This window comes from Bidens hawaiensis, unplaced genomic scaffold, assembly GCF_021521415.1.
Source record: "Bidens hawaiensis isolate Kalapana, Puna unplaced genomic scaffold, B.hawaiensis_p1.1 tig00022311_1, whole genome shotgun sequence".
In the NCBI taxonomy this organism is placed as follows: domain Eukaryota; kingdom Viridiplantae; phylum Streptophyta; class Magnoliopsida; order Asterales; family Asteraceae; genus Bidens; species Bidens hawaiensis.
This window is the reverse complement of record NW_027493467.1, coordinates 349,573-368,803: the sequence shown is the minus strand read 5'-3', so window position 1 is coordinate 368,803 and position 19,231 is coordinate 349,573. Positions and strand designations below refer to the sequence as shown.

The 19,231-nt window shown below is 30.9% G+C and overlaps 1 protein-coding gene and 1 long non-coding RNA gene across 2 annotated transcripts; one reads left to right on the top strand and one right to left on the bottom strand.

Moving 5' to 3' along the window:
• Window positions 1–5,358: 5,358 nt before the first annotated feature.
• LOC143565271 (uncharacterized) lies at window positions 5,359–8,860 on the top strand. The gene is made up of 3 exons (XR_013141032.1): window positions 5,359–5,549; window positions 6,914–7,141; window positions 8,661–8,860. It is a non-coding gene; the product is annotated as an uncharacterized LOC143565271 (long non-coding RNA).
• Window positions 8,861–8,956: 96 nt separating this feature from the next.
• LOC143565270 (putative sulfate transporter 3.4) lies at window positions 8,957–18,743 on the bottom strand. The gene is made up of 13 exons (XM_077052286.1): window positions 18,238–18,743; window positions 14,515–14,563; window positions 14,040–14,247; window positions 12,959–13,130; window positions 12,250–12,315; window positions 12,055–12,168; window positions 11,567–11,683; window positions 11,365–11,491; window positions 10,758–11,044; window positions 10,434–10,624; window positions 10,265–10,350; window positions 10,084–10,160; window positions 8,957–9,257 (listed from the first exon to the last, which is right to left on the bottom strand). The coding sequence occupies exons 1-13, from the start codon at window positions 18,574–18,576 to the stop codon at window positions 9,120–9,122; spliced, it is 1,971 nt and encodes a 656-aa protein (XP_076908401.1). The 5' UTR covers window positions 18,577–18,743; the 3' UTR covers window positions 8,957–9,119.
• Window positions 18,744–19,231: the final 488 nt, after the last annotated feature.

Below are 19,231 nucleotides of genomic sequence, written 5' to 3'. Positions count from 1 at the left end.
ACCGGTTTGAAACCGATTTAAACCGTAGGTTCGGATAGGAGTGAGTGTGGTGCGTTTTTGTGTGTTTTTGGCTAAAATCAAACTGAAAACCAAAGCTTTGGTTTTTTGAGTTTTGGAAATCGTTCGGTTTTGGTTTTCTCGGTGTCGGTTTTTCGTTTCAGCTTTTTCAGTTTTCGTAGTTTGAGCTTGAAAATTTAGGCTGAAAAAAATTGGCAAAGAATAATGAATTTACGTATAAATATTTTTGTTAATTATAAGATAATAGACTATTATATGTTTGATCAAAATAATTTGAGTTACATATTTATTAAATTCTTATAAATTACTTAATATAAAATATCAAAAAAAACAAAAATTTATGAATTTGGTTCGGTTTTTCGGTTTTTATTACATGCAAAATCCAAACCGAATCGTTAGTGCGATTTTTACAAAAACATAAAATCAACCCGTCGGTTTTTGTTTTAGTTTGGATTTTTTCGGTTCCGAATCGGTTTTTTCGATTTGTTGCACACCCCTATGTTTGAAACTAGTTTATAGTTCACCAAAAGCGATTCCAAACCAGTTACCCGAACCGGAACCGATCAAAACCTTAACCGAAGCATATCGTAATCTGGCAAAGAAACCGGTTTCAACCCTAGCCGAAACCGATCATAAACTGGTTTTGACTTTTGCTGACCAAAACGAACTGGTTTCAACCCAAACCGGTTTTGAGTTTTAAACATGTTTGGGCACCTCTACGACACGCCATTGAAATTTAGAGGACTAAATTAAATGATTCGCGACTCGGTTGGTACGGTTAATGTGTTTTCGTTAATCGGTTTAATTGAAATTGACTGGACCATAGCTTGTGTGTTTGTGGTTTTTCATATTTTATATCTATGTTTACTTCTTTTGTGTCTTCATTTTTAACTTCGAACATTTAAAGAGTGGAATAGTTAAAAGTAGTGTTGTAAAAATCCTGAATATGCGTTGATTCATCTCTGATTAATCGTTGTCCTACCGACTTGTTGTCAGTTAATCCTCATTTGTCTAAAGTTGGTCAAAATTAAAAATTTTATGCATAAAATTTATATGTATATTTGAAAACTTACTCTAACAAATTATCTTTAATATTGAAGTGTGACCGTTAATAATTGTACCACTTTATTGTTATTATTTTTCTTTTGAACATCAACTTATTACACCATTTTTTTGGTTCACATCATACCTTGAATCTTACTATTTAGACTGCTTCGATTTACAACCCAAACCAACTTTTTATTATAAATTAATTTATCTTTCTTCCACCTACATAACCGAACCATCCTTAAGTTTCTGCATTCATTAACATCCTGACCCAAACCAACCTTTTTATTAAATAAATATGATTTGTGGTTATTTTCTACTGAATAAAGTTATTGTAAATATTAAAAATAATTAATTAGTATCGAAATTAATAACTAAATTATAGAAAATTACGTATTTGAAAGGTAATTTACTTAAATGGCTTTGTAATTGTACATTTAGACCATATGTAGTGAAGGGGTTTTAACTAATAAAATAGTGTTGTCTTAACACTAACACTTAGGCGAAAGACATTCGCTAACTAAACCAATAAACATGTGTGATGGTTTAACCAAGTTTTAATACTGGATTGTGACAATGAATAATCGTACACCTTTTTAAAGATTAGAAATTATAAACAATAACTAGGTAACAAACCCGTCACGTTGCGACAAAGCAGCGATGCAAATTTGATTAATATTTGTTAGGTTTGTAAGGGTACAACACTAGATACAAAAAACAAATTAGTCAAATGTCTAGGAACTTATATAGTTTATGAAAAGAAGAAAAAATAAAAACATATTTAAAACGACACGTAGAATTTATAATTAAAAATAAATTAATAAATAAGTTATCTAAAACGAAATTAACATATCTAAAAAATAGCATGTTTTAATAGAAAAAAAAAACAAACCTCACAATATAAGCAAATTTCAAGTAAATGCAATCTTGTCTTAACTTAATTCACAGTTATGCAAAATCTAGAATAATATGGAATTCTCTTTTATAGCGAGGCAACTATTAGAAAAAAAGAATGAAGCTCTAATGTTATTACCAAAACTGAAGACATGCTATTGTTCCCAAATTTAAAGACAAGTTCTAAAAGAGAATTATGCCGTTTGGTAAATTGGTTTTAAGGAAATTCTTAAAAATAAAAAATGATAGATCTTGTGTTCTTACCGAAAAAAATGTGTTATCATTTGAAAACTGCCTTTTCGAGCCCTGAATAAACACGGATCTACTCCCCTATACGGGTTTTAGATCCGATGAGTCTATAGGGTAGGATACATATAACAACCAGTACGATACAAGCCCAATTCCCCGAAGTCCAGTCACCGGAACCTGCAAAACAGACACCGTGAGCTCGTTACGGGAAGTACAAGAGGGGGGGGGGTCTTCCCGTAACCACCATCCGGCGTGAGAATAAGTACAGTTCCGACGAAGATAAAGTACTTAAGTGAAAATAGTGAGAGTACAGTGGGAGTGAATGAATACCTCATGATAATTGAGAGAGTATTTATAGCCGAAGGATGTGAGAAGACAATTGGGCCAGCTGTCCTTTTTAGAAGATGCTCTCGTAACCACCTGGACATGTGTCCTCATATGATAGGTTCAATTTATACGTTGCATGTGCATGTATAACAACCTGAACACGTGTCTTCACGGGATAGGATGATAGACAATCCTGGCCATGTGCACGGTTATAACGGCTTTGCCAGGTATCCTTTATTTACTGGTCGAGAGATCACGTATTGCCCAATAAAGCATCTTGGTAAATCTTCTAGAAAATAATTAGTTATTGACAGTTGTCCCGGGGCATTGCCTCTTGGTCATTTATACGGACGGATACTCCGTCTTGTGGATGACTTTTGAGGATGCTAGGATGCTTCCGCATATGTCAGGAGGATGTTTCTTCCTTAGATGGTTAAGCGGGTGATCCATATGTCTCGCGGGTGCTTCGTGAGGGACCCTCAACTGACCCGCAGGTAGTACTTAAGGGTATTTGAGTCTTTTTGGTACCCTACCTCTATAAGCCCAGATAAAATGGTAGTCATTTGGTAGATAGTCTTGTATTCCTATCAAGTGCAAATGTGCATTAATCTATAAACTTTTTTCGCTCCAGTCTTGTATTCATATCAAGTGCAAACATGCATTGATCTATAAACTTTTTTTGCTACCCTTGTGTTACAGACCAACAGTAGCTCGTCGTTGATAGGATATGTAATACCTATGTGTTCATGAATTATTCGTCATTAGATGGTCTCATATAATTTCTAGAGTCATTAGCCATGTTGACAGTATTGAATTAGAATATTTGTGTTTGTCAATTTTGTTGGATATTATAAACGGTAATAGCTTATGATGAGAGTTTTCATTTCTTTAGAGTTTTCATTTTATAGTCTTCTTTATTATATTAAATTAAAAATTATAAAGTTTTTAGTTTTATTAATGTTTTTGAAACTAAATAAAAAAATAATTATACGGTATGTTTAAAGAATAATGGTATAATAGTGTCTTTACATAAATGATAAAAAAATATTGTATATTTTCTTATCATATGCATAAGATTAATGACATTTGAGAACATAATTAAACTTGTTGATCAAGACAAGACGTATGTTATTTAAAACTTTTTTATTTATTAAAATCTAATACGGCTTTATTTAATGTAAACAATCTCTATAGTTATTTTTTAAAAGCACTTTATAAAAAAAACAGAAAGAAAAAAAAAAGGGTTTAAAAAAGGGGGGAAAATTTTTTTGGTTGTTTCAAAATAATTAAAAAATTTTGAAATAGTCCACTGATTTTTATGAAGTCATTAGCCATGTTAGCATGGAATTAGATAATGGTGAGTCTTAACTCAAGTATAATATTGTTATGTTTTAAAAATATAATTTTTATAAAGCATGTTGAACTCGGTGTGCGTGCAATGTCGAGTATGGATTCTTAACGTCATGTCTAACTTTAGCGACCGCGTGTAACACATTGCGTTTATCCTATATAATGGCGTCAAAGATTTTGTGAATTTGCTATTAGATTTTTATTCCTAAAACAAGATAGAATTTGGACGCATTTACTTTTAAACCGTTGGTACACGTGACGGATCGTGATTGATACTCACACTTCTCAAGATTTTATCCCGTTTTAACATAGCCACCGATGCATATATATTCTCATTATCTCGTAGTAATACATTATAATACGAATATATCAAGAATAAAAAACCTACCATGCCTGTGAAACGCAATATTATAAAACTAAAGTTCAAGTTTTAATCGGAAATTGGTTTTAAAGACGGACATGAATTGAAAATATTATGATTTTTTTAAAAATTTAGAATTAAAAAGGAAAATGTAGCTACTAAAACAAATAACCACAAAATAAAAGAAAAACAAGCAATGTTTATTATGTGATAGATAAAAACAAAACGGTTATATCTAGAAGCATGTTACATTTGCTACATTTGTCACATTTATCGTAATATCAATAAACCTTTTTTCATCAATTAGTAACATCATCATTATTCTATTTTTAACATAATCTATCTCATGATTCAAAGAGTAGTCACAGATTTCGTGTGAATTTGTTGGACTTCATTCGGTGAGAGTATAAAAACATATAAAATTATAAACTATAATCAAATTTATTTTAATATATTTATTCATTTATTATTACATTGTTAAATTGTTAAGACATTTTTAAAATCCTGTATATAATCAGTTTTGAAAATTAATATTATTTTATGAAGTTCTGTTTGTTTATTAATATTGTTTAAAAATATTTTATATATGTTTATATTTAATTATGTATTTTAGTTAAAACATTTAACTAGGGATTACATATATAAATTTTTTTTTTAAATTCAAAGTACATCATTTGTCTATATATTCCACATATAATCTTTTAAGTATTACAATATAAGTTCACACAAGCAAATGTGAATAGAAAAAGATGATGCATAAAATGCTACGGAAAACATGACCAAAAAAAAAAACAAAAAACAAAAAACAAAAAACAAAAAATTACAAGGTTTAGACACACACAAGTCACAACTGTGTATATATAGAATGCACAAAACTTAGAATTTGGGTATTGGGGTGAAACCATCTCAATAGAGGTATAGCAAGAGGCAAGAGATCTGGTATAAAATTTACAAGTTTTCATTTTATTAATCAATTCTCATATTTTGTGCATAATTAATTACTAAGTTTTTCAAGGATTTCATATTCACACCCAATATACTTCTAACATTTACATATACAAATAAATTAGACTGAACTAAGTTTTTCAAGGATTTCATATTCACACCCATGGCTAATTGTGGCTCAGATTGTGTGTATTCAGTGTTTGTATTATTTGACTCTTGGTGTGTTATTAGCCACTCTTGTTGGGACTAGGGTTTCGAGGATGAGCCTGGTGTATTTCTTTGATTATGCTACGGTTACTGTTGCTACTGTTACTGGCTGGTGTGTTATTGCCTCGGTTATTATTAGTTCCATTGCTGGGTAAGAGTTATTATTATTATTATTATTAATTTTGAATTTAGGGAGTTTGTTTTATAATGTAGATACCTGCAATGTGCTATTTTATGAATTTGCTAGAACAAATTAGGATTTTTTATTTATTTTTTTCAAATTCAATTTTAGTCGTAAATTTCATTTAACTAAAAAAGGATCCGATTACAATAAAGAGGCAGGTAAGCGGGCAACAAGCTGCACCATCACCCCCTTTTGAATGACTACTGATCCTACTGAAAACAAAGTTATTGTTCTTCGGCGTCGTTGAGTTACTGTGTACGACCCGCTGAACTCTTTTTAGAAACGAAGCAACATCGGGGGCAAGGGACCCAAATGTATTAAAAGCAAAAGGAATGAAGGCGTGTTGATTCTCAACACACGCCTTCTCGTGCTTAGTAATTTTTCTTGCTTCTGCCTTTAGCACGGCCTGCCTAGCAACTGACCTGGTGTCCCTAAGCCCGACAAGAGGGAACACCCCAGTAAGGTCCACACAAGGATTTAATAAAACTGCTTATGTTTTCATTTTTTGAACAATATTTGTGCTTAATTAAGGATTTAATAAAACACGATAAGCATTTTGAATAAACAACCTCCAAACTGCTTCTGTTATGTTGTATAAGTGGGGATTTAAATGAATCGAATGTCTTTTGGTGGTGGTGGTGGTGGTGGTGGTGGGGGGGGGGTTAATAAACGACCGAGCATGAACAAAGAATTTTGTTTAACTAACTAAATGAACATGAACAATATGCTCGTTCAATTTTGTTCATGTACGTTCAATAATATGTTTGTTTATGTTTGCTCTTTAAAGATTTTTAATGCTTTTAATGACCTTTCTAATATTTTCATATAGATTTAAGCAAATTTATTATCTATGAAACAAAAATACATATGAGTATGAATGTTAAAAAAACACCAACATAAACTTGGTAGCCTGATCAAACCGTTACCACTGGCCATTTTTGGTAAGCAAAACACTTAAAACACCGTTTGTGTTCATGAACAGTTCACAAATAAGTTCATTTTCTTGATGAATGAACACGAACAAGAATCTTCGTTTGGTTAGCTGTTCATGAACCATTCACTTGTTCGATAAAAGCTTAACGGACGAACATGAACAATGCCTTGTTTGGTTTGCTTCGGTTCAGTTACAGCCCTAAGTATAATTGCTTCATGGCAAAAAGCCAACAACTTAAAGACTGTGGTGTTGATTTATGTGTTTAAAGTATTGTGTATTGTGACCTATATTTTCTCAGAAATATAAGTATTCTGCTTTTAAAACCGTTGCATGAAACTAATGTGCAAACACTTATCTTTTTAAACCAACTTTTAACCATTTTTTAAATGTTTTACAGAGCTGGTTTCTAGCTGTATTTGATTGAGAGAGCAAAAAAGTGCCTAGATTTCGCAGCCACGGTTTACATAATCCATTTATGCATATGCATTATATATGGAGGTTGGCCTTCGTCAATAACATGGTGGGTTGTCAACGGGTACTGGATTGGCGATAATGGCTTTATTAGGAGAGTATTTGTGTATAAAACGTGAGTTACGAGAAATTCCCATTTCAAGACTCAGATCAAGTAAGTAATTTCCTTTTTTTACAGTTTGATGTTGGTAAATAATAATAACAACAATAATAATTGTAATAATAATAATAATAATAATTCATATGCTTTGTTTTTCCTTTTTTCTTTCTTGAACGTGTGCCGATGCATTCCCTGATGTAATCTATGTCTTTTATGGATAATGTAAATTAGGGGTGGGCGTGGTGCGGTTTTTGACTGAAACCGAGCCGAAAACCAAACTTTCAGTTTTATGACTTTTTAAAACCGTTCGGTTTCGATTTTCGGTTTTTGGATCCGGTTCGGTTTTGGATGCGGTTTTTTCGGTTTTGCAAAACATTTTGGGCCAAAATAAACTTGACCCAAGATATTGAAACTGGACATGATATTTGTTTTTTTTTAATTTAAACTAATGATTAATAGAATATTGAATGTTTGAACCACAAATATTATTAAAAACTTATTAATATCATAGATTTAAAACCAAAACTAAAAGTATCAGTATTATTATTTAGTCAAGTTTTTATTTTTAAGTATGCTTTAATAGTTTGCCTAATAGGGGTGACAATTTGCCATCAATGGATTGCAAAATGATAGTGGACGAATAATTTGAAATTTGTCTAAAAGGAACTTAAGACATTCGTAGGACACGATACTTATTGCCTATAGTTTTTCTACTTTACTTATAGAGAAATATTATTACGATAGTGTTGCGAAGACTTGAGAAAACGCTTATGAACTTATCTCAAGCTAATTATACAATCATAAAGTAATACCTACTAATTATTTATAATGTAAGATAACAATAAACTTCAAGACTTTTACAGATAAGGATTTGTGGTTACGAATTTAAATCAAATCATACTATATTTGGATTATGATGTAATATTCTTTTTTCTAGAAAAGGTGGAAATAAATAAATATGCAGTGGACATTTACTCTGTTTTTAAATTGGTTCGGTGGACCACGTGATGGTCATGAGGTTCAAAGTAAGCTAGTTTGGCCCCTATCAAAGGCAACCTATGTGTATAGAAAATTAACTTATAAAATATTTTACAAAATCACTCACTATATATTCCATTAGCATAATAATTGTTTACTTTAAGAATAAGTTCTCATTAGAATTAATGGATTATTCAATGTTTAATAACTGTCTTCTACCTTTGGTTTATATTCTTTTTGTATGCTGTCTGCTGTTTCTTTCTGTTGGTTTCCTGTGTTTTATTCGTGTAAAATATATAGGGTGCCGATTTTGATCAATTTATTAATGTTGGATTTTGGTTTTGTTTTTTTTAAATGAATCAAAATGGGTCAAATCAAAATTTAGCTAAAAGGGAAAACCTAGTTTTAGTGCATACAAATTATTATTATTATTATTATTATTATTATTATTATTATTATTATTATTATTATTATTATTATTTTCTTTTTTTGACTTGTTATAACCTGAATCTGTTTTAACCTTGTATCCTTTAGTAAAATCGTATAGCAGTTACATGCAACTTGTATAATTAGTTTTGAGGGTGTTATCATGCAGGTGTTTGACTTGACGAAACGAGCGCATTATAGCAAGAGATAGGATTTCTTGGAGACGAAAACAAGCTCACAATAGTAGTATTAGAATATTCATGGCTTTAATGTAGTCCGAGGATGAATGGACCGCCTTTTGACTAAAGAATGAGATTGAGTGTGAATTGGCATGTTTTCATTTATAATTGATGTCTGTTTTCATTTGTGTCTCATGTGTTTATAAGTTTTACATTTTGTTCTTACTCGGTTTCTTGATATCCGTTTTCCCCGTTTTGATCACTGTCGTTTTCGTTACCACAATTCGCAGTTTAGTATTTACGTGACGAAATGATCACATATGTTAAAAGATAATACCAGTAAGATTAAGATAATTGTTTTACGTTAAAGCACTGACTCACAAAGTTAACACCAACAGGGTTTACTTTCCCTTCCTACCCTTAATAACTAAAAACAAATTATAACTGATCTAAGCTTTCCATGCTGATGATAAGTCTGCGACTGCTTCATCAACCGTTAAATACACACCTTCAGACCCGAACGACTCCAATATATCGGACTGGTGTAGCTTTTCCATCACAGTCCCCCCTGGATTTGCCAACACTAACTGCATTTTCAATGATTAAATCGGTCAAAATTGCACTAATTTTGACGTTATTTTACTAATCTCGTGAAAATAACGTTAAAAGTGGCGGAAGGTTAATCAGGCATCATGTAGTGGCGTTGATAGCCGAAAGACAAGGGCACATGCACCAATCAGCCGGTGTCCCGATGATTGAGTGCTATGTGCCTTATGTCCAAGGCTTGATGCAAAACTACTATCGAGCCGGGGGTCTCACCGGAAGCAGCCTCTCTATCCCTATGGGATAGAGGTAAGGCTGTCTACATCTTACCCTCCTCAGACCCTACCATAGCATTGCTATTGGTGGGATATACTGAGTACGATGATGATGATGATGAAATCGGTCAAAAGTCAAAACACGTCTCTATGTGTGTGTGTAACTGTGTATATATATATGTGAGAACCATTTGAAAATTGAGAACCATTTTGGACCACGAAAAACCCGAAAATAAAAAAAAATCATAAAACAAAAAAAACGAAAAAATGAAAAAAACCAAAATTTATATTTATCATCCCGGTTTCATAAAAAAAACGTCTCAGTTTAGCTAAAGTATACATATATGTATAATATGTACACAAATGTTTTTTTATACACATATGTACAATTTAAGGTAAATGATAATGTACATATGTTTATATTACGTAACTAAATATTAAGTGAAATTATACACATGTGTATAATACGAAGTTTTTTTTATTTTTTTTATGACACCAGAAAGATATAAGAATTTTGGTTTTTTTACTTTTTAAAAATTTTTGTTTATCTTTGTTTTATAATTTTTTTAAATATTTTTTTAGAGGTTTTACTAACCTGAAGTGAGCGTTTCTCTAACAACTTTTTAAGCTCTTTCACCATCGCAAGACCACTTGTGTCGATTGCTGTCACGGCTGCAAATTTTGCAAAAGGAATATTATATTATGCCCAAAAAAATAAACTTTTTTGATACATGTATTACAGAGTTACATAACCGACTTATGTATTCACAACTTACAAGTCATGTCGATAATTACACATTTTATAGAAGGGCCATTATTAGCTGCTAACCACTCTTCCTCTTCTCTAATCCATCTTAATATCCTGCAAATAAAAACCTAAACTTTCAACAACACGGAATGCATTTCGAGTTTGTACCTCATGCATTAACGACTTGTACACCGTACCTTTCTTGTAGATAATTAGCGTTCGCAAAGTAGATAGGGGCCTCGATACCGAGGATTATAAAGTAAGGAACCCTTTGTGCTTCATTGTATCTACTCACATTTTGGTAAATTTGTGTTCCCATTATGTTTCCTAGAACACATGTGTTCGGTCTTGTGACATGTAACAAAATCTTGAAAACCGACACCCCAACCTACGACAAAAAAAGGCGTACAACGTTAATACATCAAACGAAAAATAATAATAATAATAGTACCGCTACTGCTGCTGCTGCTACTACTACTAATAATAATAATAACAACAAAAGTTCATGTGTGAAATATTACCGCGATTAAAATACCAACCGGGACTGAAATCATGAGAACACCAATATACGACGATAAACATGCGAGGAAATCGAGTTTATCGACTTTCCAAAGCCTAAGCGCACTTTGGTAATCGATTAATCCGATTACAGCAGTTATGATAATTGCAGCCAAGATAAGATTTGGTGTGTAGTAAAATAGAGGCATCAAAAGCATCAATGTTACAAGAACAGTTGATGCCATTACGATGTTTGACACCACGGTTTTAGCCCCGGCATTTGCATTCACAGCCGATCGAGAAAACGAGCCTGCAAAAAATTAATTTACATTTATTAAAAAAAAGTTCCAACTATCCACACATGGTTATACGTGTCGTATAAAATTTTCACATATTATACAGTCGTGTATGAATATAATATAATGTTATATATGAGATGTTTATATGAATTATTAAAGGTGACATGCAAAAGTTATTCAACATGTACAACTTTACTGAATTTGATTGATGCGACAATGTTATGTTGTGTCACAAGTTATATGGTACCAAAATAAATTAGAATAAATTTTTAAGTGCATTAAAACTTTTTTTATTTATAAAAATTAAAAAATAAAATATAAAAATTGTTACCTGTAGTGACATAGCAAGAGGAACAAGAACCAGCCATGTTCATAAGGCCTATGGCCATCATTTCTTTGTTGCCATCAACTTTGTAATTATTTAAAGCAGCAAATGTTCTTCCTACTGCAATTCCTTCCTGTAAGTTAATATATTATTATACAATCAGTTTTTTTTTTTTTTTAATAACATAAAAAATATGTATGAAACTTACAGTTAGAGACAATATTCCAGTAACAATGCCAGTTTTGATAGCTACACCTAGAAATTGGCCTTGAAAATATAGCATGTTTGTTGATGGTGGATTCAAACCCTTGTCCAAGTGACCAATCTGTTGAATGTCAAAATTTTATAAAATTTGAAACAATGTTAAAAGTTGAGGGGTTAAACTGAAACTATGTGTAGTAGAGTAACGGCCCATGCCACATCATCATGCACACACACTTATTCATATATATTTTTAATTTTATTTAGTTAAAAAAACCAAACAGTTACACACAAAAGTGATAATAATAATAATAATAATAATAATAATAATAATGCTGATGTTGCTGCTGCTGCTAAAAATAATAATAATAATAATAATAATAATAATAATAATTTGAGAGTGCCTAGCCTTTACTTTAAATTGAGAGTGCTAGCTTTTACTTTTTCACGTTTTAGTTAAACGACTACACATGGTCTAGTTAAAAAAAAACTTACGGTTGCAATGACATGAAGCTTTGATTTAAAAAGAGTGACTAAAACGGTCGAGACGACGACTGATGTCAAAGGAGCTGCTGCTGATACCCAGAAAAGCTTTGGTTTTTTCATGCCCTGCATTGATTGGTTGCACCTTACATGCATTAGTCACTTGTACCTTAATGGTTCATCTTATATTCTTATTCATATACTTACAATATGTCTTGTGGTCAGTAAAAAGGCCAGAAAACAAAAGCCCATCACATATGTCTGCCAAGACCACTGCACATATAAAAAAATAAAGTTAGCAAGCACAAGTGATCACACCTAGAAACGGACCGAATATTTACTGAACCATTCGTGAATAGTTTGATGGGAAGTTCGTTTATCGTTTACTTAATGAATGAATGAAAGTGAACAATTTTTTTTGTGCATTTAGTTAAACGAACTAACATGAATACATGTCTCGTCATTCATATATGTTCGTGGATGTTTGTTTATTCAAGTTCGTTCCTTTATGTTCATTAGCGATCGTGAACTTACGTTTGTTTAAGTTTATTCTTTCACACTCATTTATATATTCATTTACATTTTTTACGCCCATTACAAATTAGTTTGGTTTTATGAAATTATAATATCACCGGTTACAGTTTAGTCTAGTTTTATTATTTTTTTAGCCCCAACAGGTTAATGTTTTCGTATATTTATAACCGTTGCTTGCTCAGTTTTGTTGTTAATCTATTTTCAATTATGTTCGTTTACATTCAAGAACCGTTCGTTTATACTACTAATGAACAAAAATAAACAAAAATGAACCTGTTCATTTTCTTAGCAAACGAACACAAACAAAATAAAATTATGTTGACGCGCCTACAAATATGTATATATACATTATATACATGATTATTAAAATTATGTTGCATACCTCATTTTTGTGTTGAAAAGTAGATGATAAAACCGGGATTATTTGCATTTTATTTGTAAAGTGAGTAATCCCAAGTAGCCCTTTTAGTTGTTGTAGCGATACAATAACCGCTGCACCACCCATGAAACCGAGCAATGTAGCCTTCGATAAGAAATCGATCACAAACCCTAGTCTGTAATACATAAAACTTCATTAAAATTCAAACGACTATAATAAATAGGCTAAGTAAATGAGCAACAAGGTACGCTGCAACCCCTTTTGGATATTTACTCCACAAATAGTGAATTAAAATTTACTTAGTATATTTTTTTTCTACATGAATTTATTATATGCTATAAAAGTTACATTATAATGTATCATGATGTTATAAATGATGGGTCCATAAGATATACTATGAATGGAATGTTTTACTATTAGAATTATTTTCCACTACTAGTGAATCTTTAAATGGTAATAAACCATACTATTAGAATTATTTGTATGTGTAACACTTTTTGTAAACAGGTGCCACTTTTGTTAGTTCTCAAAGGATATTCCCTTTTAAAGTTATGTGCCCATTACATAAAGTTTATTAATTTAAATCATGTTTTCATCACTAATGAAGTAGCCATTATTATTGCTATATTATCTGAAATTTAGTGATTTTTTACTATTGTTAGATAAAAGAAATAAATTTTTTACTTTAATTTTTGAGTAAATTATATACTTTATCTTTTAACCTTTAGAAATTAGAGTAACTGTCAACATTTTTTTTCAATCTGTAACATGTATGGTTTTTAAAATGGGGGTTATTTAACAAAAGTTTTATTATACATAACAAAATTTTATGTACCCTCTGTCTCAGATAAATGATGACGTGACAATCGCTAAGCCATCTTTTTTTGTATAAAAAGGGTCACGTCATTTTGTGTATATACAGTAAATAAAAGCGACATTTACATACAATATACTGAAACAAAAATATATGTTGCTTTTTTTTTTTTTATGTTTGTTAACCTCCAAAGTTTCTAATATGGTGATATATGATGATGTAAACTAAGTTGGTGTATTACAAGTAACCAATGACCTAAAAGAAAAATACCTTAAAAATCCTAAAGATGCTTGAAATACGCCAGCAAAGAAAGTTGCGGTGAAAGCCAACTTAAGGTAGAGATCCGGATCTTTGTCGTGCGAGACTACTTCGCTTAACATTGTTCCCATAACCAATGAAGCTATTGACACTGGGCCCACGGCTAGATGTCTTGAACTCCCGAGCACCGAGTAGATAAGTGGTGGCACGAAACTCGAGTCTAAGAAAGTTTTAAAAAGGATAAGAATCAAATTAGTTTAACGTTTTTTGCATATTTAAAATGAGACCGGTTTTATCTTTTACACATTTTAAATACCAGTTAATAAATTGAAAATTTGATGATAAGTGAATTTATAAATTATAGTTATTCGTTATTGGAAGTAGAATTATTTCGTAATAACTTAAAATATAATTGTGGAAAATGATTTTTGGATGATAAATAATTATTTTGCATAACTAGAGAATAAAGACATGAAGAAAAACTCACATAGCCCAATTATAGGAGGCAGGTTTGCAAGTTTTGCATAACTAATTCCCTGCAAATTAAAAAAAAGATATATATATTAATATTTATTAATCGAGTGCCCACACGATGTAGCGGGAATAACATTTTAAGTTAAGGTTGTTAGCGAGCCAAGGCTAGCTTGACTCGAACTTTACATCAAGCCGACTCAGCTCAGCTCTAAACTAAAGCTGAAATCTTAAAGTCGAGATTGTCTTGATTATTTTGATATTTATATAACTTATTATTAATTATATTTTTGTAAAACATATAAAATGAATATAAAAAAAAGAATAAAATTGAGTAATTTGGATATACACGGGTTCAAAGTTGTACATTAGATAGTATAATATTTAATAATATAATATTTAATAAGTGAACTTTTTTTAATTGTAACAACTTTATTTATATTTGTTATTAAATAGATAAAGGGTTAGATATGTAACTAATGAGATGAAATTGTAACCATTTATGTTTAAAAAACTTGTACATTCATGCATATATTTATGAAGTAATAACTTGTACATTTCAAACCGTTCATCTGATTTGAAAAAAAAATTATATTGGAACATAGACAAAAATAAGCCCGTTTAAATAGGTACGCTCGGATTTTTTTAAATCATATTTTTGTAAAACATATTAGATTAAAATAAAAAAAAAATATAAAGTTTAGTTAAAAGTGGATAAACATGAAGGGTCAAAGTTGTAAATAGTTCTTGAATTACAAAATTTGAGTAAAGTTGGGGTACCATAATTGTAATTATATTTGTTAAAACTAAATGAACGTGAGTTAGTTATGTTGAAAAGACTACCTTACCCCTTTGTGTGCATGTACCATATGCATTAAAACTTGTAAATTATTTAAAAACTTGTGTCTTAATTTACCCCTCTTTGATGTATTATATATAGTAAAGATAAAGAATAAAAGAACATAAATGAAATGATCTATGTTGTGGGGCCAATATTCATTTCGGTCAATGAACCTTATTTAAAATCAGTGTATATGTTAAATAAACATGTCACTCAACAAATAATAAATACCATGAATCATGATGAATCCAATACCCATTAATAAGAAATCTAATAACATATGATCTAATAATCCTATAAATTTTATTTTGTAACGGTAGAACCATTACTTTATTGGTCGGGAGTTATTACAAAATTTCTTTTATGTCAACTATAACTAACCAGACAAGTTTATTTTTTTCACAAAAATGAACGACAAATTCCAGTATTAAAGGGTTAGCTAGACCTCGGTTTCGCCCCTAATTATGTGTGTTATATGTATTAAATGTGTGCATTCACATATAGGTTGATTTGGTAGATCTAATTACTTGATTAATTCATGTGAAAAGAATTAAGGACTTTCACTTTACTAAACATTTCCACATAAATAGTATTAAAAACTTTTACACATGCTATCACAAAATAATTATTTGATTTGGAACCACAAAATATGTTTAATAATGGAATAACAATTTGTGTACCAAATTTATTGCTTAATTTTGAAGAAGAGGTGTGAAAGATAAGATAATCTTCCTGGTAATAAAGGCATTTATTCTACAGCAAGTGATAACCACTAATAATTATCCAACACCAATTGGTAGGTTGGGTAATGGGGTGTGGGCTAATATAGCTAAACAGGTGAATAAGCTTTCAGTCGGAAATGTTCCTTTTCGGAATTTTTTTAAGGGAGAAGTTCGTTCGGGGGGTGCGATTCAATTTTGGTTGGATCCTTGGATGACTTCAGTGCCCTTAAAGGATGTTTATTGTAATGCTTTTAAGGTTGAGAGGTTTAAAAATTGTTTGGTTTCGGATCGGGTTATTAAAGGGCCGAACGGTTTGGCGTTTGATTGGAGTTGGATAGATGGTGAGAGGAATTCGATAGTGTTGGATGAAATTGGCAGTATGGAAGCTTCTATTACACCGATGGTGTTTCCGGATGGAGAGGATTATTGGAGGTGGGTCGGTGGTGGGTCTAGTGGTTTTTCTGTCGGAACTGTTAAAAATCTTATTCGGGCCGAGAGTGGTTTCCGTTGCTCGGGGTCGTTTCGGTGGTGTAGATGGGTTCCGGTTAGATGTAATATTTTCGCTTGGAGAGCTGTTTTGGGTAAAATTCCGACTGTTGACGCGTTATCGTATAGGAAGATTTCGGTGGGCCGCTCGATTTGTGTTTTATGCGAGTTTGGAGACGAGTCAGTTGAGCATATTTTCACTTCTTGTTATGTGGCTTCGATTATTTGGCAAGCTATTGCGTCATGGTGTGGTATTAATAATTTTTTTGCCTTCTCCATGGATGATCTGATGGAGGTGCATAATTATGTTGGGCTTAAAGGATATGCTAAAACTGCTTTTCAAGGTATTGTTATCATCAGCTGTTGGCGAATATGGAAAGCTAGGAATGAATGTGTTTTTGATCGTAAAATTGTTAGGGTGGGTGATTTAATTAGTGAGATTAAATCCCTAAGTTTTTTCTGGTTTTCCAATAGGTTTGATAAGTATTCCCTGTCTTGGGATTCGTGGTGTCGGTTTACGTTTATGTAATTGGTGTTTGTGGGTGGTTTTGCCTTTTTTTTGGGCTGTGTTTATAGAAATTTTCTTGTCAAAAAAAATAATTATCCAACTAGCATTTTAAATTAACTATAACATTTTAAATTAACTAACAAAATTCTTGTAATTAATTTATTAATAATAACTTTTTAAGATTAGTTATATGACTCATATTTCTCCAACAACGCTATAGTTATACCTTATCTTGTAATGAAAGTTTAATTATTTATACAATTACAAAAATAGCCTGGTATAAAAAATTACGTTTAAAAATATAGAAATAATAATTGAAGTGTGTTTTCTCTTTTCCATTTTTGAAAGACGGTGATAATTTTGTCAATAAACGTGTAGATACATCAAACAAGCATGTATTTTTTTTTTGAACCGCAACTTTCATTGAAAAACAAGCATCAAGCTGACATGTATCTAAAATACATTTTTCCATTTAAGGGAATGAGATTTTGTCCTATTAATTGATTCAGTTATTGTTTTAACTAGTTTTTTAAACCATCATATAAAATTTATTTAAAGTGTATAAAATATAAATATTTAGTATCATTTTTAACTTTTTATAATTTATTTTTCATTGTAAACCATAAAAAAAATATTACTTGAGCATTAAGTTTATAAAAATGTGTACACAATATAAAAATTAACATGATTTTGTCCTATAATCATATATGAAAGTGACAAATGTGAATGAATAAAATAATAAATAATGACTAATTAATGATAATAAATTCTGCATGAATTAAATTCGTTTGCCGTGTTTTCTTCAATGTTCATTTCATTTCCAAAGATGCCTATGTATTTTATATTTATAATTGATTATCATTTATAAAAACAAATTTCTTTTTTGTTAGAAAAGGCCGAGGCATTGGCAAATTATTAATAAAAACAAACTTTGTCAACACCTTTATGAAGAAACCAACACCAAATTACAAGGGGATATATGTAATACGCAATTAACCGAATATTCTGTTCCATAAAAATCGAATATTCGACTTCATAAAACAAAAAGAAAAAAAAACATTTATAGCTAGTACCGGAAAACACAATTCCGATCATTCTCTCACACACACTTAGCATATAAATGTGTGTAACAAAGAGTGATCGAAATGGTAACTATTACATTTTTTTAATAAACGTGTATACCTGAGGGATTGCTAAACTAGCAATGGTGAGACCAGAAACAACGTCGGATCGTAGAAGCTTGAAACTATACTTAGGCGCCCAATCAAATATCGGAAAGAAGAATTGAAGTGCGAGTACCAACTTCCTGAAACTCGTTTGGTTCTTGAAAACATGTAGCGGATCATCAGGTAAAAAGACATCTGACAATCGATGTTGCAGTTTGCGTAAAGTGCTTTTTGGAGGAGGCAAACAAACATCATGCACCGCCAACGACGTCATTGTTTCGCCGGTGACCGTGTGTTGTTGAGTTGCATGAACCGAACTAGAATAATGATCAACTCGGTTCGAATTTATGCCCATGTTATGGTTGGTGGTTAGTTGTGAGATGAGGGTGGTTTGGGGTTTATATAGGGCTGTATTGTATAGGGGTAAAATGGGAATTTGTTGGATGGCACAGGGGTAGTTTGGGAAATTGAATTTATGATCATATTGTGCAAAATAGAGTGCACACTTGTCCTAATTGTGCCCCTCGAAATTATTTAAAAAAAAATTAAGAAAATTAAAATTATGTTTTTGATTGTACAATGTATAATAAGAGAATTTATTGTTGTGTATTTATTTTGCTAGCGTAAGGGAGAAGGCTTTATAAGTTTGATAACATAAATGGTGTTATTAAACGTGTTGAAGCGGGGAAGATATAGATAGTATTAGTAGATTTCAGCTTGATTCGTTGCAGTATAACATGTAGGGTATATATATAATAGCAAACAAAAAATAAAACTCAAAAACTATTGTATATATAAAAGAGTAGTGATATAAAATTTGACAAACGCTTATAATAAATTTTTATGTTTCATTTTTAATTAAATAGAAAAATTTTTCATGTAAATTATTTTAAAGACTCATGTATAAAAATATTAACATAATAACCTATTTGATCAAAGTTAAATATCTGTGTTAATTATAAATAATTAATTTAAAAGTTAGAATGTTAATATAAGTTATTTACTATTCT